This window comes from Macaca fascicularis, chromosome 7 (assembly GCF_037993035.2).
Source record: "Macaca fascicularis isolate 582-1 chromosome 7, T2T-MFA8v1.1".
Classification (NCBI taxonomy): Eukaryota; Metazoa; Chordata; class Mammalia; order Primates; family Cercopithecidae; genus Macaca; species Macaca fascicularis.
The window spans coordinates 55709208-55722323 of NC_088381.1; the positions used below are offsets into that span (position 1 = coordinate 55709208).

Below are 13116 nucleotides of genomic sequence, written 5' to 3' on the forward strand. Positions count from 1 at the left end.
AAGGGGACTTTAGGTTGTGATGTTTAGGTTATTTGGGAGCAAAGGGAGAAGGGCAAAGCCTTCCTCCCCTTGTCCCTCACAGCTTGCGGAAAGAGTGCAAAGGCTCATGATTTTGCAAAACAGGCCGCACCTAGCCCAGATTCTGGAGCTCATTCAGTCCAGGCCTCTGGACCCACAGTTTGTCCTGAGCCCTGACAAAGGTCTGGCCCCCTCCTGCACTCGGAACGCGGAGGACCCGCAGTTCGTGGATTCGCGCAGCAGTGCCCAAGCTGGTGTTGATGGGGGTTGGAGTTTCCAGTCACTCACTCCCCATGGGTCCTGTGGGGGCCTGGGGATGCAGGGAGAGGGTTTCAGAATAGGATCCCAGACTGGGAGGGAAGGGGGACCGTCTGGGCACACCCAGTAGATACGACCAGAGGTGAAGAAAGAGTGGGTCCCATGCCCTGATGGCCCCGCTAGCCACTTTAAGTTTATATTATGGATATATTCAAATATGTTCAAAAGTAGAGAGAAGAGTAGAATGATAACCCAAGTCCACACCGCCCAGCTTTAACAGTTATCCGCTCCAAGCCAATCTTGTTTCAGCTAATCCTTTCTCACCACCCCTTTTAAAGCGGGATGTGAATGTCCTGAGGGAGGTGGAGGCGACCCCAGTTGGAGAGCGGGTGCCCGCACCTCTGGAGGCTGAGGCACAACTGGGCTGGCAGTTGAGCTCATACCGGGTAGGGACCGCCGGGGATAGGGGGCAGGGCTGGAGGGGCGGGGCCAGAAGTCGGGCCGGGTGGGGGGCGCTCTCCTAGTGACTCAAGGCGCGCAGCGCTGGGCGCAAAGCCCCAGTCTCCGCCTCGTACGCTCAGAGTGTGCCTGCTGCGCCGCCGCTGTCCGTACCTGCCGCCGCCGCCACCACCGCCACCATGCCCAACTTCGCTGGCACCTGGAAGATGCGCAGCAGCGAGAATTTCGACGAGCTGCTCAAGGCACTGGGTAAGCTGGTGCAGAGGGCGCGCCCCGACGGGTAGAGGCGGCCCGGAGGTACCCTGGTCCCGGAAGTGCCCCGGTCCCGGGGGGCAGGAGTGGAAGTTGGGGCTCCCAGGCAGGAGGGAGTCCCCGGGGCAATAGATCGCCTTGTCTCCCAGGCGCACCAGGTCTCGGAGAAGCTGGTAGAGAGCCCGGAACCATGCGTTCCGGGAACGTTTGCTGAATGTTTGCCGCCCTCCTTGATGGTGCGGACTTTATCGCGTGCTAGATCATAGCGAGGAGAGATTACTGGAGAGCAAGGAGGATCCGGGACTTAAATTTGGAGACTCAAATTTGAGACCAGGCTCTGCCACGAATTCACTGTGCAACTCGAGGAAAGTCACTTACCCTCTCTGTACCTCAGTTTCTCATCTCGAAAACAAGGGCGAGGGCAGGGAAACGAGTGGGTCAATTTTAAGGCCCCTTTCTAAAGTTAGGGTATGAGCAGCGCCCGACCGGTCGCGAGACCGGCGGCGAGGCCCTGTGACCCGAGCTTGTGGTGCACCCTGCGCAGGTGTGAACGCCATGCTGAGGAAAGTGGCCGTGGCGGCTGCGTCCAAGCCGCACGTGGAGATCCGCCAGGACGGGGATCAGTTCTACATCAAGACATCCACCACGGTGCGCACCACTGAGATCAACTTCAAGGTCGGAGAAGGCTTTGAGGAGGAGACGGTGGACGGACGCAAGTGCAGGGTGAGACCCCAGAGCCAGTACAGGCGTCCCCGGGTCCCCACTCCGCGCCCATGGCCCACTGCTGCTGGAGGAACCTATGTCTCCCTTTGCAGCCTGTGGCGCGCCTTCCTTGCAGGGTGTGTGCACTGGCTGTTTGCAGAGGGGGTTTATGCATCCTAGTTGCCCCTGGCTCAAGACAAAGTATTACCTTCATTCCTTCTCAACCCCATCCCTAAGCCGCCTCCCAGGGTGCTAACTGCCGCGCTTAAAGAGCGGGCTCTGGGTTGCGCCGCTTTCCCAGCTGTGGCTTTTGCAGCGGTTTGAGGCGCCAAGCGCGGGCGGCGCGGGAGGAGGAGGTTGCAGGGGACGCCAGGTTCTCTGTCGCAGGTGAAGCGACAGCTCTTGCATTCCTTTCCTGCCGTATCCCCTGCGCCCGCCCGGGTCCCCGGGCCGCCTGGGTACTCTCTGGATCCAGTTTCAGCAGTCCCGATGGCCCCGACACCTCTCCCCACCCACCCTCACCTGGTTCCTTAAAGGAACCGCGGAGGCTTTCCAAAAGCAAGGCAGGTTCTGGCTGGGAAAATGGACTAGTTGCCCTCTCTTAGTCCTCAAAGGCAAGAGTTTTTTTATTTCTCCATACATGGGCCCAGGGATGAACCGGTGGACTGAAGCAAGGGGTTGTACATTCCTTTTTTGCATGGGCAAAAATTGCATTTGGTTAACCAGACGGAAAAATAATCACTGGAGCTACCACTTATTTAAAAAGTGACAGAATGTCTCCCTCCCTTTCTCCAATTTTTGTTTTTTTTAAAGAAAAAAGTCATAACATTCCAGAGAGTGGGAAATTGTGTCTTTCACCTTTCCTGAGCAGTGCCTGGTCTGATCTCAGAATGGGACTCTCTGAGCACTGGGCTTGGAAGGACAAAGAAACAAAGCCCCACGGAAGCAGGCTGATCTAGGAGGCAATCTTTGGCTCCCAGAATTGTCATAGCCTGAAAATGATCTCCACGCTTGGAGCGGTTGGGATCTGAAGCCCAAACTACAGTGCAGAAACAAAGAGCAAGACAGCATAGAGTGAAGGGCTGGGAGTCTAAGAGAGGAGACCTGGCAACAGGCAGGGCTCAGTTTGGGGACATCCAATGGTGGCTACTGCCAGGGAGGGTAATTCTGCTTTAAAAAAAATTAAAGGTTCACACAACAGCCGGGAGAGTGTGGCTTTATGCACCGCCCCCCTCCCACCCCTTGCTTAATGAATGTGTCCCATGTGTTAGTTAAAAACTGATTATGTGCACATTCAGCTCTGGCTCACCCCCCAGCCCAGCTGTACCACACTTTGCTTTGTGCAGACACTGGAGAAAACTTCAGGAAATCCCCCCTTTTGCCTCCCACCTCCAAAAGCATGAAGACCCTTCAGATTGATTTGCTTTTTAAAATTTTTCTAAAGGGACGTAACCAGGAAAGTGGCAGCATTTTAACCCTCAGAGCCAAAGATACCCAGGTTTATCAGCATAGGGGTGCACTACATCTGATGAGGAGTGAACAGAAAGGACGTTCTTAAGGCCGGGCGCGGTGGCTCAAGCCTGTAATCCCAGCACTTTGGGAGGCCGAGACGGGCGGATCACGAGGTCAGGAGATCAAGACCAGCCTGGCTAACACGGTGAAACTCCGTCTCTACCAAAAAATACAAAAAACTAGCCGGGCGAGGTGCAGGTGCCTGTAGTCCCAGCTACTCGGGAGGCTGAGGCAGGAGAATGGCGTAGACCTGGGAGGCGGAGCTTGCAGTGAGCTGAGATCTGGCCACTGCACTCCAGCCTGGGCGACAGAGCAAGACTCCATCTCAAAAAAAAAAAAAAAAGAAAGGACGTTCTTATCCCAAAATCCGTGCAGGGAATCGTGCTCCTGATAGGCTGATGACAGATGTGGTTTCAAGCTTGGTGTCTTAACTGTTGAAAAATCTTGTGGTTCTGATGTGAAGGTTCTTGCTTTTAAAATCCAAATTATGACCACTTAAGGTCAGGAGTTCGAGACCAGCCTGGTGAAACCCCATCTTTACTAAATATATCAAAAAGCTACTCAGGAGGCTGAGGAAGGAGAATTGCTTGAACCTGGGAGGTGTAGGTTGTAGGGAACCGAGATTGTGCCACTGTGTTCAGCCTGGGCAACAGAGTGAGACTCCATCTCAAAAAAATAAATAAATAAATAAAAATAAGTAAAATCCAATTTGTTTGAAGGAGTAGCTAATTTTTATATAAATGAATCATTTCATGCTCTAAATTTTATTCCTAGAGATGTAAAGCATGCCTAAGGCCTTGCTGCTTCAGTAAGAGATTGTGTGTGTGTGTGTGTGTGTGTGTGTGTGTGTGTGTTATACAAAGTGTATTTATACCCCATAAAATCTGTGACCAGCACTCTGAATTTGAACTTTCTAAGGCTCAGTGGAGAAGAATCTGTGGCCTGCTGACAGGGACCATGTGTTGATTCTCTGCACAGCAATTATTTTTCAATGCTCATTGTTGCTCCTGCTCCTGCCGCTGAGACTGTAATTAATGTCACTAATGGTTTTCCTGCCCGCAGAGTTTAGCCACTTGGGAGAATGAGAACAAGATCCACTGCACGCAAACTCTTCTTGAAGGGGATGGCCCCAAAACCTACTGGACCCGGGAGCTGGCCAATGATGAGCTTATCCTGGTAGGGCCCCTTGACCCTGAAATAATCCTGAAGTTCTCCCAGATGGTGCCCGAGATGGACCCCACAAATATGTCCTCCTCACTCGGCCTTTCAGAGAAAGGCACCATTTGCCCTGGATTAAAATTAGAGCAGAAAACCCGAGATGACAGTTCAGGTCAGAGGAAATCATTGTTAAATGGTTGGCAGGAAAGAGGAGTGGCTCAGAGGGCAGAATAGGGGCTAGCGACAGGCTGGAGTGCCTGCCACTATCCACACTAATACATCCCAGTGGCGGTGACATGCTTTAAGCCAAGCTCCCCTCTCATCAGATTTGGAATGCTTGGGCCCTATGAGGTCCCCATGCTCACATGGCAGAAGGGATTTTTTTTTCATTCTCATTTCCCCTTTTGCTGGCTAGGAAAGGTTTCAGTAATTTTCATCACATCAGCACTCAGAGCCTTAGAGAACATTTTTACCTGTGATTTGCAAACTCCAATAGCCTTTGGGAGCCAGGCAATGAATGCTAATTTGGGAAGTGTCTGAATATAACACAGTGTGGAGAGATGAGCCCCTTTAGAACTAAAAAAGGTAGGCTTTTCCTTAAAAGTGTTCAGATCCCAGCACTTTGGGGGGCCAAGGCAGGCAGATCACCTGAGGTTGGGAGTTCGAGACCAACCTGATCAATATGGAGAAACCCCATCCCTACTAAAAATAAAAAATTAGCCGGGCGTGGTGGCATATGCCTGTAATCCCAGCTACTCAGGAAGCTGAGGCAGGAGATTCGCTTGAACCCAGGAGGCGGGAGTTGCAGTGAGCCAAGGTCGCGCCATTGCACTCCAGCCTGGCAACAAGAGCGAAACTCCGTCTCAAAAAAAAAGGAAAAATGGTATTCAGATTGGCCGGGCATGGTAGCTCACACCTGTAATCCCAGTACTTTGGGAGGCTGAGGCAGGCAAATCACTTGAGGTCAGGAGTTTGAGACCAGTCGGGCCAACATGGTGAAACCCCATCTCTACTAAAAATACAAAAATTAACCAGGCATGGTGGCATGGGCTTGTAGTCTCAGCTACTCGGAAGGCTGAGACAGGAGAATCGCTTGAACCCAGGAGGCAGACGTTGCAGTGAGCTGAAATGGCACCACTGCCCTCCATCCAGTCTGGGTGACAGAAACTCTGTCTCTAAAAAAAAAAAAAAAAAATTCAGACGAAAACATTTTAAATACCCGCTCCCAGCCAAACAAAACTTACCTGGTGAGGCCAAATTAGAAACCTCTATAACTTAAGCACACATTTCATCCCCTTTTTTGAGGTAGAGAACAAAGGAAGGCTGAGGACAGAACAATCCCCCGTCACTCTCCCTTTGTGTTTCAGAACTGGGCGGGGATTGGTGGCTCACACCTGTAATCCCAGCACTTTGGGAGGCTGAGCCCAGGAGTTTGAGAACAGCCTGGGCAACATAGTGAGACTGCTGCCTCTACAAAAAAAAAAAAAAAAAAAAAAAAAATTAGCTGAGTGTGGTGGCACATGCTTGTAGTCTCAGCTACTCGAGGCTGAAGTGGGAGGATCACTTGAGCCCAGGAGTTTGAGGCTGCAGTGAACTGTGATCGTGCCACTGCACTCCAGCCTGGGCAACAGAGCTGAGACCCTATCTCAAAAAAAAAAAACAAACACAAACTAAGGTTTTTGCAACCACCCTTTTCTTCCAGACTAGAAAAGGGGAAAGCTGTTTTGGGTAATCAGGAAATTATATCCTTTGTTCTTCATTAGGTATTTTGTTAATCTCTGCTCCATCTTAGTGAATGTCACCTTGAAATTGTTGTGAACAGGAGACTGCCTGCTGAAGGGCACTAGGAAAGGAATTGCGGTGTGACCTGGGCATGGGCCTTCCCTTCCCAAGTTCTTTCCATGCTATACAATGAGGGGTTAAGCAGAAGTCTGATCCCTGAGGTCCCTCTCAGGCTTGAAATTACATGTTTATTCTGCAAGAAGACCCTAAATTGAGCTGTCTATTACTTGAACTGAGACTGCTTGATCTTTCTTTCTTTCTCCTCTTGTCCTTCCCTGGGATGATTTAACATGCTTTCTCCTTTCACAGAGAAAGGACTGGCTTAATTTGCAACCTGGTTAATATTGTTTCCAGGGAAGGGATACTTGCTGAGTTTGGGGGAGAAATTTGAGGCTGAGACATGGAAATTTAGGAGAAAAGGCATATATGGTTTACTGGTACCAGAGACAGCAAAGGGGGAGATGATTTTAGAGTTTTAGAATGTAGCTGAGGGTTCAGTAGGATCGGTTGGCTCTGAGAAAGAGTGATTTTATTAACCTCTGTAGTATACGAGCAGCTGGCGTCACAGGCCAAATTCTGCTAGATGGACCCCATCACTTTCATATCCTCCCTCCTCCCAACTACAGTTCTATCCCTGCATCCTTTGCTGGAACAGCAAACATATATACAAGCCTCAAAGGGAAAGGGAGTGTTAACTCTTGGCATTTGGGATCTGAAATGTGGGCTTTTGTTTCAAGGGTTATTATCATTAATAAATCTAAAACGCAGAGAGATGCAGTCTCTATATAACAAGAGGCAATTATTCTAGTTAAGTTGAAATATGCTCTCCCAGCGCCAACAGTAAATTGCCCCCAGGCTATAAGTTGCCTTCCTTTGAAAACTGAGTATACTCCCACAAACCACTCTGGAATATTCTACAGAGAGTTTCTGTCAGGAACCTCTAAGCATAGTTTGCAGGCTGAGAAGGACACTTCAAATGTGGTTGGAAATGCGGCGATTTCTTCTCATGTCATGAAGCCATTTGTTAGCCTGGGAGAGCTGTCAGCTAGCGAGAATAGTTTCTCCAGGGTACAGCGTTAAATACCCAAATGTTGGCAGCTATTTGACAGTCTGTGGCTGTAGAACTCAAAGAAGTATGGAAAATGAACATGGTTCTGAGGCATCCAGACATCTGCAAGGTAGACTTATGGTGGGAAAGTCATGCCCCACACCCCCTAGCATGCAGAATCACCTGCATTTCTTCCTAATAGAGAAGAAGCTAGGACAAAGGTGTCCAGAAGCTGGTATACCTGCCAGTCTGGTCAGGAGATCCCTAGCATGAAAAGAAGCTAGTGGCTGGGTACAGTGGCTCACGCCTGTAATCCCAGCACTTTGGGAGGCTGAGGCAGGTGGATCACTTGAAGTCAGGAGTTTGAGAGCAGCCTGGCCAACATGGTGAAACCCCATCTCTACTAAAAATACCCAAAAATTAGCTGGGCGTGTTGGTGTGTGCCTGTAGTCCCAGATACTTGGGAGGCTGAGGCAGGAGAATCACTTGAACCTGGGGGGCAGAGGTTGCAGTGAGCCAACATCACACCACTGTACTCCAGCCTGGGCGACAGTGAGGCTGTCTCAAAAAGAAAAGAAGTTAGTGATGGGCATCTGCTTCCTCAGTCACTAAGGACTAGAAGTATTTCCCTGAAGCACACGTGTCTGAATAATGTTTTAGCATATGTTCTCTGAGAGCATCTCATGACCAACTAAGAGGGCAGAGTAAGAATATAAAGATCCTAGGATAGCTAAATGCCTCGTTCAGTGGTTTTAACATCTCTTTAATTTCAGGCCACTTTGAGAATCTGAAAGATAAGGACCTTCTGGCACATAAATGTACATTTGCAAACAAACATACTCACATCAGGTTTACAGACTGGGGAATTTCTATTTCTTTTCTTTTCTTTTCTTTTTTAACATACATATTGCTTTCCCTGTTCTAACTGCCTGTGAGAGGCCCAGGAGAGCAGGCCTGTGAGTAATTGCTAGTTTTGGGGGAAAGTTGAGACAGTTTACTTATGGGCAATATCATTTCAGGGGCCAGCAGAAGAACATCCTCCTCCATCTGTGCAATGATTCGTATCCTCTCAACAAATAAAAGGCCATAGAATTTTAGCTGGAAGAGCCTTTGCGATGATCATCTTGTCAGTTCCACCTCTCTCCTCAACACCAGCCCCTGCCTGCCCTTTTCCCAAACAGGCCACGAGAGGAAAACATTTGCCCCAAGCTTAGCCAGCTGTGAGCTACAGAGCTAGGTTTAGATGCCAATGCTGTGCTTTTGCAGCTGAGACCAATTTTCTAGCTTGCAGGTGACTCGAGTATTACACATACAGCATCTCAGCCTGTCTCCCAGGTTAGATGACTGCTTCCTGGAAAGCAGTTCTATTCCTTCTCCAAAGCAAGGAACAGAACTGGCTGGTGAGTGTTGGGCCCCATGACCCCAGCTGCTTGAGCTTCTTTCTGTCTTGAAGTCATTTGAAAAGAGACAGAGCCACTTCAGAAATGTCCATTGTGACATTCTTTCCCTTTCAGTTTAATTTTAAAACCAAAACTCCTGGCATTTCTTATGTCAGCATTTTATAGGTTCCAGAAGCAAAGGAAAATGGTGTATAACATAATTCTATACCCTGGTTCCCTCTCTGCCAATAGCGCTTAAGGGGGAAAAAATCCCTTAATGCTTAGCATGAGCACACACACAGGAAATTGAATGTCTGTTACAAAGAGTTTTTAACAGGGCAATAAGTGGCCTTATTAGTGACATGCTTTAAACATTTTTGTGCAGGCATCTGCACTGATTGGTTTTCCTTTTCTTCTTCTCTGCAGACATTTGGCGCCGATGACGTGGTCTGTACCAGAATTTATGTCCGAGAGTGAAGGCAGCTGGCTTGCTCCTCCTTTCAGGAAGGGATGCAGGCTCCCCTGAGGAATGTATCATAGTTCTGAGCTGCCGGTGGACCGCCCTTTTCTCCTACCAATATTAGGTGACCCCATTTTCCCCATGACAATGTTGTAGTGTCCCCCACCCCCGCCCCCCAGGCCTTGGTGCCTCTTGTATCCCTAATGCTCCATAGTTTGGCATTTGCATGGTTTCGAAGTCATTAAACTGGTTGGATGTGTCTCAACCTTTTCCCTTTTTTGGTTTGCCTCTTCAGTTTCAACATGGGAGTTACTGTGTACCTACTGTCCTTGGCGCTGTGTTGGTCTGTGTGGTACTCTCAGCTTTGGCCTGCTGGCCTCGGTGTGGGGCTTTGAGCATATATCAGTGGTTGTAAGCTGGGCTCCCGCAGACTGGCTGGATCCAGACTGCAGATCCAGGTGTGATTGCACCTCCCAATGTGGCTGTTCAATTGAATTACTTGGTATCAGTAGTTCCCAGCAGGAAAGGGCACATTTAAAAGGGTTAACAGGGAAGAGCTCATAATGAAGAGACTGTTTATACTGGCAGGATGAATAGAGCCAGCAAAGGATGGGGAGGCACCCAAAGACAAGCAGTGGAGGGATTCACCCCCAGGCCTGAAGACAGAAGGGAAAGAGGGGTCACCAGACCATGAGAGCTATCACCTAGGAGAAAGGCCACTGCCAAAACCATGGCCCCAGTGTTTATGGAGTCATGGAGTCCCAAGTCATGGGAGACTTGGCTTGGAGCAAGGGGGATAAATATTCTAATCTCCCACCTTTCAATCTCTATCGCCTATCTTTCAATCTCTATCTATTCTGTCCATTGGCCAAATCCAGTAGGAATGGAGAGGGCAGGGAAGAGGGTGCTGTTCACAAGGGTCACCCTCCCAGGACATGGCCAGGGGGAGAATGGATCTGAACATGCACATAGACAACAACCCACATAGCTGCTGACTTTTAAATTTGAAAATCAGTACATTTCACATAATCTGAATCTCTATTTCCTTAAATGAAAAATTGGGAAAATCTGGCATCCGCAGACCTACATTCCCACAGGGTAACAATTGGCCAAACAGCTTCCCCCTTTTTAAATGGAACTAATATTCTCTGCTTCCCTTTAGACCCCATCCTTGCCCCTGCTTCATTTGCCTTGCCTGCCTGGCTTCTGTCCTTGTCATCCTAAGTGCCGAGACCAGCTCAGTTGGGGATACCCTAACCCAGCAGCGCTAGAGGAATTAAAGACATACACACAGAAATATAGAGGTGTGAAGTGGAAAATCAGGGGTCTCACAGCCTTCAGAGCTGAGAGCCCCAAACAGAGATTTACCCACGTATTTATTAACAGCAAGCCAGTCATTAGCATTGTTTCTATAGATATTAAATTAACTAAAAGTATCCCTTATGGGAAACGAAGGGATGGGCCGAATTAAAGGAATAGGTTGGGCTAGTTAACTGCAGCAGGAGCATGTCCTTAAGGCACAGATCGCTCATGCTATTGTTTGTGGCTTAAGAATGCCTTTAAGCAATTTTCCACCCTGTGCAGGCCAAGTGTTCCTTGCCCTCATTCCTGTAAACCCACAACCTTCCAGCTTGGGTGTTAGGGCCATTATAAACATGTTACAGTGCTGCAGAGATCTTGTTTATGGCCAGTCTTGGGGCCAGTTTATGGCCAGATTTTGGGGGGCCTGTTCCCAGTACTAAGCACATGGGTTCTCAGCAAAGCTGGGTCAGAGTGGGCCATCCAACAGTGTATGGGCATGAGTGAAGCCAGGAGACCCTCAACAAGCTCAAACTCTGGCAGGGGAGACACCCAAGGCCCAGGTGCTATCACCTGAGTGTAAATGGGGACACAGTTTATCTGAGGTTTCACCCCCCACCCCTAGCCCAGAACCCTAGGCTAGAAGGATGAAAGCACACACAGGATGAAAACCTACATGAACCCACATTTGCTTATGGAGGACCTCAACCCTCCACTCAGACTCTACCTACCTACATGTGGAACTCACCGGGGAGAAATCTCTTGTAGAATAGAACACATCTCACATCCTGAGCCTCCTTGTTGGGGCTCCAGCAGTGGAGAGAAATGCAACTGGAGGGCCCACCTGAGTGTGAATGTGCTAATTTAATTTCTATTTCAATTAGAAACTGTGGGAACATGACCGGGCATGGTGGCTCACACCTATAATCCCAGCACTTTGGGAGGCCAAGGTGGGTGGGTCACCTGAGGTCAGGAGTTTGAGACCAGCCTGGCCAACATAGCGAAATCCCGCCTCTACTGAAAATACAAAAATTAACAGGATGTGGTGGTGGGTGCCTGTAATTCCAGCTACTCAGGAGGCTGAGGCAGGAGAATCTCTTGAACCCAGGAGGCGGAGGTTTCAGTGAGCCAAGATCACACCTTGCACTCCAGCCTGGGAAACGAGAGCGAAACTCCATCTCAAAAAAAAAAAAAAAAAAAGAGAGAGAGAGGAAGTGTGGAGACTGAGCTGGCCATACAGGGCAAGGCAAGTAGTCATGCCGGATGGATGAAGCTGGGATATCTGGACTCTGTCTGTAGGTATTGGGTACTCATTGCCACTGTGGATGGACTGGGTGAGGCCTCAGACATCTTGGTCTATACCCTTTCCCAGTTCCCACTGCTTCAGTGTCTTCTCCATATCTAGATTTGCTCCATAAAAGCACTGCCCTGCCGTACCATGATGGTTCTGTATAAAAGACCTGGTCCGATTGAAGAGAGGATGAAGGCCTTTCTTTCCCTCACAAGTTTTCTTCAGATCCGCTTTCACAACGGTTGAGGAACAGAGCAGAGTAAAGGAGGCTATCAGCTGTAACTCTCATCCTGCCTGACAGCCAGCAGGCATGGGTGGGGATATTTGGATGACTAGATGAAGTGACAGCAAGTGCCAGTAGTTCACTTAGACTCAGAACATTGGCTGCATCCTGGTTCTCTTGAATCTTGTTCTTTCTGCATTTTCCAGATAAAAGGCACAGTATTTCTCATTCCCTCATGGAACACCACCAATGAGACTGCAGTGTTCCGTGGAACCCAGTTTGAGATTTGCTGCTATAATCATCAGCCCTAAAACATTTGTGTGTATACACATTGCATATGAAATGTAAATATACACACACATAGGATGAAAGCTACACTGTCATCAGGATACTCTCACCAAAACACTGCTGTAAGCTTGTCACTCCCCTGCTCAGCAGTCCCTACAGTCTATAGCAGGGAAGTCAAACCCTTTGGCCTGGCATTCAAAGCCCTCCATGATTTGGCCTCACCAGGTAAAACAGAAAGAACAAGGGCTTTGGTGCCTGTCAGATCTAGTGTCAAATCCTGACCACACTTTTAGTTTGCAAGTGCTAGAAACCCAACCACAATCAGTCCCAGCAAAAAGAAATGTACTCTGCTACAACATGGATGAACCCTAAAAACATTATGTCAAGTGAAAGAAGCCAGCCACAAAGGACTGCCTGTTGTATTATTTGATTTATCTGCAATCTCTAGAATAGGTAAATTCATTGAGACAGAAAGTAGACTGGTGGTTGTCTAAGGCTGGGGGTTTTGAGGAGAAATGGGGAATGACCGGTGCACAGTTTATTTTTAGAGTGATGAAAATGTTCTAAGATCGATGTGGTAACGGTTGCACAACCCTATGAATACACTAAAAGCCATGGAATTGTATACTTTAAATGGGTGAATTATATGCTATGTGAATTATATCTCAGTAAAACTGGCTGGGTGACCCACTCTTGTAATCCCAGCACTTTGGGAGACCAACATAGGATGATTGTTTGAAGCCAGGAGTTTGAGACGGGAAACATAGTGAGACCCCCCAATCTCTACAAAAAAAAATACAAAAATGTGGGCAGTTGTGGTGGCTTACACCTGTAATCCCAGCACTTTGGGAGGCTGAGGTGGGCAGATCACTTGATGTCAGGAGTGTAATAACAGCCTGGCCAACATGGTGAAATCCTGTCTCTATAAAAAATACAAAAATTAGCCAGGCGTGGTGGTGCATGCCTGTAATCCCAGCTACTTGGGAG

General features: G+C 48.7%; 1 protein-coding gene across 1 annotated transcript; it reads left to right on the plus strand.

Moving 5' to 3' along the window:
• Nucleotides 1-835: 835 nt before the first annotated feature.
• Nucleotides 836-9293, plus strand: CRABP1 (cellular retinoic acid binding protein 1). The gene is made up of 4 exons (XM_005560207.4): nt 836-984; nt 1532-1710; nt 4264-4377; nt 8995-9293. The coding sequence occupies exons 1-4, from the start codon at nt 915-917 to the stop codon at nt 9043-9045; spliced, it is 414 nt and encodes a 137-aa protein (XP_005560264.1). The 5' UTR covers nt 836-914; the 3' UTR covers nt 9046-9293.
• Nucleotides 9294-13116: the final 3823 nt, after the last annotated feature.

Bases quoted from the DNA above. Each gene is read 5' to 3' on its own strand.
- CRABP1 (XM_005560207.4), top strand. From the start codon at position 915: ATGCCCAACTTCGCTGGCACCTGGAAGATGCGCAGCAGCGAGAATTTC. The intron at 985-1,531 runs GTAAGCTGGTGC...CACCCTGCGCAG, and splicing joins CGAGCTGCTCAAGGCACTGG to GTGTGAACGCCATGCTGAGG. The intron at 1,711-4,263 runs GTGAGACCCCAG...TCCTGCCCGCAG, and splicing joins TGGACGGACGCAAGTGCAGG to AGTTTAGCCACTTGGGAGAA.